At 37.8% G+C, this 12809-nt stretch overlaps 1 protein-coding gene across 1 annotated transcript; it reads left to right on the top strand.

Moving 5' to 3' along the window:
• Positions 1-702: 702 nt before the first annotated feature.
• C8AH6orf58 (chromosome 8a C6orf58 homolog) lies at positions 703-12435 on the top strand. The gene is made up of 6 exons (XM_028877335.2): positions 703-1003; positions 2610-2696; positions 4051-4235; positions 5345-5445; positions 10811-11049; positions 12236-12435. The coding sequence occupies exons 1-6, from the start codon at positions 703-705 to the stop codon at positions 12334-12336; spliced, it is 1014 nt and encodes a 337-aa protein (XP_028733168.1). The 3' UTR covers positions 12337-12435.
• Positions 12436-12809: the final 374 nt, after the last annotated feature.

Below are 12809 nucleotides of genomic sequence, written 5' to 3' on the forward strand. Positions count from 1 at the left end.
GGTAGCCTCAAACTCACAAAGATCTGCCTGCCTCTGCCTTTCGAGTGCTGGGACTAAAGGTGTCCGCCACCACTGCCCTGCTGATGCATTTTACAGTACATCTCTGCATTTTATTATAAATGTCAGTATTGGAACCAGGATTGGTGGCACACACCTTTAATCCCAGCACTCTAGAGACAGAGGCACTTGAGTTTGAGTCCAGTCTGGTCTACAGAGCACAAAACGAGTTCCAGGACAGCCAGGGCTACACAGAGAAACCCTGTCTTCAAAATTCAAATAAAAACAAAACATAAATATCAGTATTTTCATATTTTAATTATTCAATATATTCAAGGAACTATGTCAATACATTTTTATGAAGGGAAGCATCCTAATGTTACTAATAATATAATTTGTAATAATAAGGTAAACTGAAAGAGTTCTAGAAGAATTTTTTTTCATTAACAAATGGCATTATCCAAAATCTGGCAAGCCTCACCTTGTGTTCAGGTTCTGATACACTGTACTAATGATGGAAAGAAGACAGAAGTCCATTATCTTTAATGCTAATTGCTAAGATGCCCATTTCCTCTCCATGAACACTCTGCTTAGAAATTATTACAGCATGTTTATAAAGTATGAGATAAGAAAACATCCTGGCTTCCTCCTTCCCTCTCCAATAAAAGCCTGGACAAGCTCTCAGTTCCCAACCAGGTTGGCACCATGGCTGTCCTGGCTCCCTGGGTCTGGGTACTGGTTGGCTGCCTTTCTGCTACTGTAGCAGAGGATTCTGATATAACCACCCCATACCCTCCTCTCTGGGAAGAGAGCCCTGAACAGTTAAGCGATTATAGGTTTGAGGATGGAAAACACATAATTAACCCATGGGTATTCACTGATAGAATGGGGTTGTATAGAATCCTACTGACTCAGACAGCCATATATTTTGCAAAATATGGTCCAGAAAATGAAGAAAATCTTTTGTGGGGATTGCCTTTTCAGTTTGGATGGCAGTATAAATCAGGTAAGAAAGATTTTTTTTTCTCCTAAATACCAATATATTCCTGAGGTATTAGGAAAATGGGATTATCCCCATTTCTTCCATTGCTGTCTAGTTTTATGTCAGCTTGACACAGGCTAGAGACATTTGAGAGGAGGGAATGTCAGTTGAGGAAAATGCTTCTTATGAATCAACCTATAGGCAAGTCTTTGGGGGACATTTTCTTGTTTATTGATTGATGTGAAAGGGCCCAGCTCCCTGTGGGTGGTGCTATCCCTGGGCTGGTGGTCCTGGGTTCTATAAGAAAGCAGGCTGTGCAAGCCATGAGGAGTAAGCCAGTAAGCAGTACTCCTCCAAGACCTCTGCATCAGCCTCTGCCTCCAAGTTCCAGTACAATTTGAGCTTCTACCTTCTCTTCTATCCATGGATGGTGGTTCAATATAAATAAGCCAAATCCCTTCCTCTTCAAGCTGCTTTGGATCATGGTATTTCATCACCACACTAGTAATCTAAGTCACTCACACACGTCTCTTGGAAAACGGATTCTTTGTGTTTAGTTTTTAATCTCCCCATAGTCATTGTTTCTTGTATTCCTAGTTGTCCTTAACCACAACTCCTTACCCTGTGAATTGGTTGTTTCTACCAGACACTTCAATGTCACACAGGCATAGAGACCAAGCAAGAAGACACATCCTTTCTCTCATTTGTTGAGTATTTTCAAAATAGTTACCACCATACTGCTAACTACACATTCCTATGAACACACAAGGGGGTATTCCTTACAAACAGGAGTGATGTCAGATTATATTGACCTTCTTGTGAGTCCTCATTGCCATTGTCTGACCATAGGCATGAAATTATAAATGAGTGATGCCTTGCTAATGGTGATCTGTGCCACTGGTTGCTTCTCCTTGGAAACTGAGCTCTTTTCAGTGTATATCCATGGAAGATGTTTGGGGGCAACATATTCATTTATGATAGGATAGTTCTTTCTGGCTGATAGAAGAAGTGCATGAGGAGATTGGTGCCCGATGCCCAACTTACACAGCTTACTTATTGCTCAGCAAGTAAGAAAATAGACGACGAAAAAGGGGAGAAGGGGAGTGGTGCCAGTTTTGGAGAAAAAGAAAGATTATTTTCTGATGTTCCAATGTTGATGTAATGGACAGTCAGCATGTAAAATACTTCTGATAACTTCTCTTAACTTACGTAGAAATCGCATGGATACCGAATATTGTCATCTCCACTTCACAATATGGTGCAAACTGACAGGCACATGGTGGTGTCATTTAGAAAACGTAGAACTAAGGTTTGGCTTGACCTTTAACCCACCTCCTTTTCTGTGAGTGACTGTGGCTTTCGTGACTTTTATTAGCAGCCAGAAAAGGCAGTGAAATGTGAAGTGATGTAAGTAACACTATCTATAGCTTATAAATTGAAAGTCAAAACCTTCATATTGCTGAAAAAAAGAAAATAATTTGGGTGAGAGATGAGAAATACAATATAAAAATGATGGTAAGTAGAATATAAGTAAATTGCAAAATTGTGTACCTATTCATTAAATGCATATATTTAACAATTTTAAATGTGTATAATAAACAAATATAACTGTGCATTCTTTGTCCCCTAGGTAGATTAGCTGATCCCACTGGAGGGACAGACTGTGGCTATGAACCTGGAGACCCTATGTGTGTGTCTGTGGACAGTTGGTGGGCTGGTAGGTTCACTTTAGCAAACTTGTACCTTTACTTCAAAGAACACATTTAAACCCCAGTCATAGAGACAGAGCCAAAACTGAAACAGTTCTGCTCCGTTTGCAAGATGAGTCTACTTTAACATTGACCAGTGACATTGGTGACATGTGGCATGACTGACCAGTCAAATCATGATTTCTAAGGATGTATTCAGACTTTTCATAGGATTAAATCAAGGAACTGCAAAGGTCATGGCCTCTAGGGACCAGCACTGTCAGTGATGTTACAGGCTCCCAGGGGAACACAGAATCTTTGAAAAGAGAAACCAAGATAATAGTGCTTTTCCATTTTACTAGGAAAAAAAGTGCTAAATACTGAAACTCACAAACTTGCCAGACTAATATTATACTTTATTTGGCCTATCTATAACTAAGGCTTTAGTCATGTTTGCAATACTAAAAACAACTTGAATATAGTTTCTAATTCTTTCACGATGTGTTTTGGTTTGAAATTAATTTACATAGAAATTCATTATAGTAATTTGCAAATAATTAGAAATGACATTGTATTAAGTTTTACTTTTTTGGGGGGATGACTCATAAATAGTATGAACTACTAGGTATTTCCCTTATACTAACTTGAGTCATTCTTTTCAAAATTCATAAACAGACTTGTCAATAGCTCTAGATATCTGATTGGCTTAGTAATTTGGAGTGGTAAGAATGAGTACAAACCAATTACTTAACTAAATTAAAACATTTAAATCTGCTGGACTTGCTTCTCTACAACTGCAAAGTTTGAAGTCCTGAGAAGCATATTGGGCTGTGAGACAAAACTTCCAGCTTTAAAGAAACAGGATAAAAGGATTCAGTGATGATGATGTATAAAAATTAGACTAAGTTGTGAATCATAAGATATGCATTTTCTGAATGCATAACAATGCTTGATTATTTATAAAAAGTTAAAATCAACAATGTAATCTCATTGGGAACTTCTGTGCCTTTCTGTGAACAATATGACAGTTTTTCTTCTCTTATTTATTTCATGCTTTTAAGTAGGAGTGTTATCCAATCCATCAAAAATACATTAAAATTTTTCTTAAAAATATTGTAATATGGCACTTCAGTGTGTGTGTGTGTGTGTGTGTGTGTGTGTGTGTGTGTGTGTGTGTGTGTGTGTGTGTGTGTATGTGTGTATACATTCACAATTATAGGGCTATTAAAATATAAGTTGATTTTTCTCAGTATTTTTTATTTGGCCATTTTCTTCATCATTTGCGATCTGTGAATTTTCTCTAACAACTTATGTATACTTCCTCACAATGTGCTCTGGCGTTTGCCACTGGCCGGGGGGCTAAAGAGGCATTTGTTTTTACAGATGTGAATTATTTTTTGAGTGTGATACCTTTCCTTGCTGCTGTTGATTCTGGCATCCTGGGGATATCAGCAGACCAAATCACGATTTTACCACCGCCCCTGGATCAGTCCAAGTTTTGTTATGGTGTTTCTGGCTGCCAAGAGCTCGTCCGCGAGACAATGGACAACTGGACTGCTTTTTTTAAGGTTCTTCTTTTCAGTTTTATACCAGACTCCTCAGACACACGGAGACAAGGCTCTTTGTGAACGTCTTTTGTGAAGGATTGTTTTTAATGCATCATATACTTTCCTTAATATTAAAATGTAAATTATAAATAGATATTTTACTCATAAGAGATGTAGAAATACAGTGCATGCCTTAGAAATCCACTGTTTTCATACAGTACTAACACAAAATTCATCTGTTCCCACTGCAAGTAAAAAAAATACCACAAATTGGGGGCTGGAGAGATGGCTCAGAGGTTAAGAGCACCGACTGCTCTTCCAGAGGTCCTGAGTTCAATTCCCAGCAACCACATGGTGGCTCACAACCATCTGCAATGAGATCTGGCGCCCTCTTCTGTATACATAATAAATAAATAAATCTTTAAAAAAAAAAAAAAGAATAAGGAGAACTCCACAAAGAATAATTAAAAAAAAAAAAGAATAAGGAGAACTCCACAAAGAATAATTTAAAAAAAAAAAATACCACAAATGGCGGGCACGCAGGCCACTTTAATATGAGTAACTGGGAATTTAGGTCATTGGTGAAAGAGTATAAGAATCAAGATTATAGGCTTGTTTTAGACTAGTCTATCCAATTATTGAAACTGAATTAATAACTGCTCATATGTAGGTGGAACTAAACAGTGATATGTTTTTCTGAACTAACTATTCGATGACCAAAATAAAATACATTCATCAAGCATAGAAGAAACTAATCATTAATGACTTAAACATATATTTGCTAGTTCATTGGATGGTTAATTCATTGCTTTAGATATAATTCAATTTAATTTTTAAACTTTTTTATCACTTAGAAAATTTTATGAGAATTTTAGTAATGTTGACAGAAAAAAAAATGACAATGTTTCTGTCCAGTGTAAAACATGGACATTTTGCAGATACTTGAGGTTCACTTTAACTAGATAATACGCTTTACTGAAAAGTACTGGATGTTTTCCCCTTTGCTGTTAGGCACTAAAGCGTGGCGTGTAATAGCATTTTCAGTTCACACTGACTGTTGATCACATCTCTGAGCCTGGTAGAATCTGAGGGATAGTTGCCCACATAATGCTTTTTTCTCTATGCCTTAGTACATGCAGCTGCCTTCTAGTGACTTTGATGGCCTTTTGAAGCACTTATGGACTGCTCATACCTCATCCCTGGAGTATCCTATTGATGTCTTTTCAGACAGGTAAGAAATAGTTTTTGTCTCTGTTTTAATTTGACTTGTTCCCATTGCTTTGACTAAAAACTATGATCAAACTCAGGAAAAAAATAGTTTGTTTTGGCTTACAAAGTTATAGTCTGTCATCAAGGGAAGCCAGGACAGCAAAAACCTGGAGGCAGGAACAAGAGCAGAGACCATGGAAGAGTACTGTTTAATCCAGCTAACTTTCTTGTATAGCTCAGGACTACCTGCTCAGGGATGGCATGGCCTCCAGTGGGTTGGGGCCACCTGCACCAATTAGCAATCATGAAAATGCTTCACTACCATAGCTATGCAGGCCAATCTGATGGACGCAAGTCCTGAATTGAAATTCCTTCTTCCTGGGCATGTCCAGGCTGTGACAAGTAGACTAAAACTAACCAGCATGGTCTTAATTCTTTTTTTTTTTCATTTTCTTTTAGAATGATTGTGATTTTTAATCTTAATAATAAACTAGTGTAATCACGGATGATTGTAGTGGTAAAGGGAAAACTTAGAATATATTTTGGGAAAGGGGAGAAAAATATCTGAGAAAAGGAGCTGGGAAAACAGCACAGGTGGTAACCCCTTCTATGCAAGCACAAGGACATGAGTTCATTTCCCAGAACCCATGTAAATATAGCCACGCACCGTGGAAAGTATTTATCATACTCATGCTAGGGAGGTAAAAACTAGAGGATTCCTGGGACTCACTGGCCAGTCCAAGCTTTGTGGTGAGGGCAAGCCATCTAGAGACTCTGTTTCAAAGGAAAAGCAAAGGTAGATCACACCTAAGGTTGTGACCTCCACATGCATGCACACTCCCCTACACAGGCATGCACACACACGTACATAGGTAGATGTACTAATGCACACACGTAACATCTAAGAAAAGGGGATTACATTACCTTGTAAATTGTGGTGGTCAAGTTGCAATACTTGTTATAGGTTACTTTTCAACATTTAGAATATTTTCATGTGAGTAAAAGTAAATCAATAATCAATAGAATACAAACTATAAATTTTATTTTTCTTTATATGAAGTCACTGAACTGAGCAAAAAGCCCTGTTTCATATCTAGTGCCACCTCAGGGGTAGTAAAAGGTAGCCGAGTCTAAGCAAGACCTCCACACCCCTCCAGAGGCAGTGGTGGCACACACCTTGGATGCCAGCACTTTCGGGGGAGATGGGTACCTGAATTCAAGGCTAGCCATCTACAGGGTGAGTTCTAGGATAGACAGGGCTACACAGAGAAACCTTGTCTTGAAACAACCATAAATTAATTAATTAATTAATCAATTAATTAAAATTAAGAAAACTCAGCGTGAGCAGGAAAAATAGTCTTCCTTGGGGAAGAGCACACCAACTGGCTATTCAATACCAAATGATCAGCTTTGAAAATATATACACAAATAACACTATGCCGACTGAGCAGGTTATATTTATGTATTTAGGGACGTGTGTGTGTGTGTGTGTGTGTGTGTGTGTGTGTGTGTGTGTGTATGTGTATAAAAACTGACCCAAGGGAAGGCCATGAATTTGTAAGAGAGCTAGAAGGATTCTATAGCAAGGCTTGGAGGGAGGAAAGGGAAGGGAGAAATGATATATCTTAACTTCAAAAAAAATAAACGAAATAATTAAAAAACAAAGAAATCTCAGTTCTATTCACACTATTTCAAAAGAACCTAAACTTAAATGGACACATTTATGTTTTTTCCACAACGTCAGAATGTACTGAATAACACTAAATTTTATGTTAGGCCATTTTTGTTCCTGTAATGTACTATGTACTACTAAATTTACTTGAACGTCACGGCCTTTGACAGTCACGGTCTCTTTAACTCCAATCTTAATGACTAATGCTCATTGCCAGATCATGTGTTATCCTTCAGGTGCATACCCATAGAACTGCAAAGAGAGTCAGTTTCTGCACTTCCCGAGGAACCCACCCATTGGGCTGTCGGAGGTTTGCAGAAGCAGAGCTGGTTCAAAGCTAAGGGAGACTCAGGGTGAGGAGCAGGGCCAGTCTGGTCACTTGAGTGGGTCATGTAAGCGGCAAGTACCTTGCTGAACTGAAATCAGGAACAGTGCAAAGTTTAGAGCCTGCCTGTAAATCCCATAATGCGTGTGTCTAAAGCATCAGCAGTATCAACATGCTATACAAGGAATTTTCCTTCCTTGTATATGATCTTCATCTGAGTTTTCTTTTCTTTTCTTTTCTTTTCTTTTTTTTCTTTTTGTTTTTATCATTTGATGGTTTGGCATGTTCAATAATTTTACATGCCTAGTGTTTCTGGCATGTTTCTGGATATGGCGTTGAGATGCCCATGTGTTCACGTCTTCTCGACCTAAGTTGGTATGTCAGTGGTGATGTTTTATGCATAAACATTTACTATCAGTCTGAGCCTCCTGGTTGCTGCTGGACAGAGGTGATTGTTTGCTTTACAAATAGGGTGCAGATTTATTCTGCCTCAAATTTCTACTCAAAATGAAACAAACTCCTGTCTTGTAAAATGAAATCGCTTGAAGCAAGGCACAGCCTGAAAGCTGCTGTCTTATACAACGTGGAATATCTTACAACAAAGTAATGTGGGGGCCCTATCTCCCCCCGGACTACCACTATCACCACTGTTGCTCACTCTTTCTGCATATACTTTTTCTCCCCTCTATTCCTTCTTCCCTCTTTCTTCTTTCTACTTTTCCTTCCTTCAGATTTTTTTTATGGTGCTGGGCATTGAACCAACTCAGGACCTCATGCATCCCAAGGCAAGCCCTCCCTGGGAGCTGCAACTCTACCCCACACCCTTTAATTTAATGGTTATCTTGAGACAGTGTCTGGCTCCATTGACCTGACCGGGTTGGTCTTGATGTCAGCCTGTACCACAGTGTGGACTTGAAGTTGTTCTCCTCCTGCTTCAGCTTCTAGAGTGGCTGAGATTATAGTCATCTGCCACAAAGCCCTACTTGCAAGTGCCATGGTTTTCTTCAAGCACACTGACATAGCACTCTCTATTTTACTTACAGTATCAGGTATCAGCTTTTGAAACCTCGCCATAGGAAGTCATGATTTAGCTTATCTGATTCTTACACGGAAGGGTAAGCAGTGTTCTCTGGATAGAGTAGTCCATTGCTGCTGTCTATTGGTATTTGGAGCTTACATTTTTATAGTTGAAATCGCTATGTATATTGTCGCTGACCACATAAATCTATCAAACCTACCACCTTAGTTTCCCTGGGTTTCGAAAGAAATTAGGAAACGGGGATGGGAGAGAAAACAAATTTATGTACACTTTGGCAGAACAGGGGGCAAAACTCTCCGAGTCCTTCCACATTTCCTGAGGCAGTGTTGCTGCTTTGAAGAAAGAATGGAGGAAAGCCAGGAAACACACATAAGCCAGCTTAACTGAGAGATACGCTTTCAGAATTGCAGGAAATCTCTCCATGATAGGTGAGTCTGTCCTGTGAGGCCAGGCCCCTTAATTACAGCTTCTCTCCCCCCAGCATGAGATTCCTGGGGGAAATGCATTTCTCTGGGGCCCACTGGGTTAGGGTTCCCGTTTGAACATCCCGTTTGAACATCCCGTTTGAACATCTTTGGCCTTGATACTTTTCCTCACTACCTTATTCTCCTTTGAGTTCATCCTCATCTGTGATTTTCATATCTTAATACTTCATATCTATAACGTTGCTGGTCACCAAACAGACAAACTGAAGAACAACCTCCTAATTTGTTCAAAGCATCCCGGATTCTGTCCACAGACTTCCTTGTAGTGAGGTCTGCTTCAGAGTAACTCATCTGCACCCATCTTTCAAGAAAATGGACATTGAGGCTGCGATGTGCCCTCATTTCTAAGGACTCTCTCTGCCTTCCCTCTCTGTCATGACTCCCATTGCATTTCTTTACCTTTCTTGGTCTGCTTTGCCTGCCTAGGGCTCATGTTCTGGCCAACGGAGGATGGGTAGAGAATAGGGGAAAATGTTTGAGACACTTTACATATGCATATCCTTTATTATTTTATCCTCATTGTCTGAGGATTTAGGTAAATACAGAAACATGGGAAGTAATTTTCAAAATCTTGGCCATCCCCCCTCCCCCCGAATTTTTAGTTTTTGGGGGAGTTTGAAAACAGTTGGACTCCCTTTAGTTCAACTGTCCTTTGTTTTGGTTTATTTTCTTCTTGATTCTCTGTTCTGGTGGCTCTTATGTCTCAGAGGCTCCCCACCCTATCTGGCTAACTTGGTTCTCTATTACATTTAAAGACCAGCATTTAGAAAACCAGAGTCCTTTTGAGGTTTTGTACAGTGAGCAGGCCTCTAAGAAAATCTTCCAGCTTATTGACTAATCAGCTCTTTAACTACTCACAGCCTGTGGCCAGCACTTTATTCTTCCACTTGAGCTCAGCTGTCCTGGAGAATAGACATTTTTCAGTTCCCTATTCACAAATGAAGTCAAGACCCAACAAATGTGCATGTAAAAGTCAGCTGCTCCTTTTGTTTCCCATTTGAGAGGACAAAGATGCTTGTGTTTATGTCAAGGCAAGGCTGACCTTAAGAAGTGACATTTTAGAATCAATCGTCACATGTTGATTTTATGAACTAAGGGCCAGCTGACATATAACAATGCACACAGATTTAGGTATTTATTCAGCTGAATGAACACTGGCCGCTGTAAGCACTGGTCAAACCACCACCTAAAGCAAAATGCATGACATTTCTATCACCCTTTCTAGAACGTTCCGTATGTCTCTTGTTTTACTTTCCTTAAAAACTTCCTTTCTTTTTTAAAAAATATAAATTGTATACAAGTTAAACCTCTCAGATAGCAGAAATAACTTTTGGCATATTCGTCATCTAACTCAAGGTTAATAAACACTAATAAGCACAATGTATTTTTTCTTTCTTTCTTTTTCTGTTCATTTTATCTGTTTAAAAAAAAAGGATCTCATGTATCCCAAACTGGCAGTTGAAAAAGAGTTTGGCACCATGATCTTCCTGCTTCACATCCCAGTTGTGAGTTGTAAGCATATGATACCAGGCCTTGTTCCTATTTTTTGTTATGTAGCCAAACTATATTATTTTAACATGTTTATTACATGTTAAGTATAGTGTGCCTAGGGAATGACATAAATGGAAAGCAAAATATTAAAAAGAGGTAACTAATTGGATAACCCTTCATAGATTCAGATTTAAATTTTATTTAGCTATCTACACAGTTCCGGAAAGACAAGCCCAAATTTATGGGACTTCTGAACTTCCTTTCAAAATAATCTTTGGATTTTATTTCTTGGTACTGGATGATTTCTGCCAAGTGAGATTTAAATTCTGAGGAAATTAATCATAATTGATAATTTTGTCTATTTGTCTTTTATAGATATGTCTATTATTCTGACCAAGAAGCCAAGTTTGAGGAAAACTGGGCTGTTGCTGTAAATTACTTAGCTGCAGCCTACCTCCCTACAACCATGAATAGAACATACAGGTTTCAGAAGGGTCTGCCGCCTCGTGTTCTTGTTGATACTGACATAGCCCCTTTTATTACCAACTTCACTGCTCTTCAGAACACGGTCCTAGTGTCACTCACAGCTCTTGGTGATACTGATAGACTTTCAGGTAAGAATGTTTAAAGAATACCAGACAAAATTAGGACTGTATGTATTGGAAGTGTACATAAACTAATTTAAATAGAAATATATTCAGTCAGCCTGCATTAAAAATGTATGCATTGTTGTTGACATATTTTTTATTTCCTTAGCAGTTATTACTATTGATAGATGGTAAGACCATTGAGCAACTATAATTCTTTTACGTATGACCTGTCTTTTCATTTGGATGCCACACTGAACTTTGACATCTGTAATATCAGGTGAAATATAAAACATAAAACCCACATGCTCACATACAATCATTGTTTCACTCATGAAAACTTCTCCTTTTTTATACATTCTACTTTACTCTTAAGTATAAAGAACACAAATGAGTTTCAAAAGAAAATTTGCCATCCTTAATGAAGTCACTATCCACCTGACTCATTGGATGCTTTTAATCCAATACTACTAGCCAAGAAAGAAGACCTTTACTCCATAATGGCAAAGCAGAGTGAAAAACAGTCTTCCTTAACTAAGTATTTGAAGATCACCATGTCATCCCATTTTATACTTATGCCCTAGGACCTTGAGATAAACTAAACATATATGCTATTACTATTTTTGTGAAGGGAATTTTTTTGAGTCCCTAAATTATAAATGAAATAAATTAGACATGAGTGAATTATGGTCAAATTTGTGGAAAACTTTGGCATTAGACTATCAGATCCACTAAATATGTTAGTGCACCAGTAAGTTGATCTCTTTCTTCTTACCTCATCCTTCGTTGTGGTATAATACTGGCAGCTTTCCTTCACACAATGAACAGTAGGTCAATCTCCAGTTGGTAGATAATATTTGAAAGATTTGTATTAGGATCATCTCATTTTCTTGTAGACATGCAATATTTTATTTAATGAATTTAGTATGATTATGGAAATGGTTAAAAGCTATGACCCATAATACAAGATCATCCCACATGTACTTTTCCTCATCATTTATGATTCCACCACTTAGAAAGCATGACACAAAACTTTCAGGTCAGGTATTGCAAAATGATAATACTATCAGAGAAATCCAATTTTCTTTGTGAACTGATGATTTTAATGTTAATTGATAGGAAGCAAATGAAATAAATTTGACCAATGGTTATTGCCTAATGGAACTAAGAAATGTCTTCAGGAGCTGATAGGGATTTGTTTTATCTTTTCTAGGATCGGCATCTTTGACTGCCTGGAAATTTATCATGAGGTCAAAAGCCGCAAGGGAACTATTTCTAAAAGCTTTTGAAGAGTTTCTGGGAGCATCTACTTAAAACATAAAACTTTTAGTGAACAATGAACAACTGCCTTTGGCCACAAGCAAATAAAAATAATGACTCTGATCACATTCATGTAGGCTTATGCTTTGGGTTTTTTTGCTTGATGTTCATTTTTCAGAGTTTCCTTCATGTATTCCTAGTATTAAATTTAACTAATTTTGCACAATAATCCTTGAAATTTAAATTCTTCAATTTTTAATTTTATGATATAAGGATACTGTTCAATGATAGTCAAATCACAAAAAAAATCATTAAACTGATATTAAACATGTATGGCTGTTCTGATGCTACTTTATGTAATGTGGGTTTGACAAAATGTAGAATAATATATCCTACTGATGTTTTACCAAAATCCAGACTATTTTGAAATCAAATACCAACATTCAACTTAAAGATTTAAATCTCATAAAATTGAATTGCAAATCGAATCCACTGACTTGTCAGGTTTGATTTGTGATTTGCTAATC

Source organism: Peromyscus leucopus, chromosome 8a (genome assembly GCF_004664715.2).
Source record: "Peromyscus leucopus breed LL Stock chromosome 8a, UCI_PerLeu_2.1, whole genome shotgun sequence".
In the NCBI taxonomy this organism is placed as follows: domain Eukaryota; kingdom Metazoa; phylum Chordata; class Mammalia; order Rodentia; family Cricetidae; genus Peromyscus; species Peromyscus leucopus.

Bases quoted from the DNA above. Each gene is read 5' to 3' on its own strand.
- C8AH6orf58 (XM_028877335.2), top strand. From the start codon at position 703: ATGGCTGTCCTGGCTCCCTGGGTCTGGGTACTGGTTGGCTGCCTTTCT. The intron at 4,236-5,344 runs GTTCTTCTTTTC...TCTATGCCTTAG, and splicing joins ACTGGACTGCTTTTTTTAAG to TACATGCAGCTGCCTTCTAG. The intron at 5,446-10,810 runs GTAAGAAATAGT...TGTCTTTTATAG, and splicing joins ATTGATGTCTTTTCAGACAG to ATATGTCTATTATTCTGACC.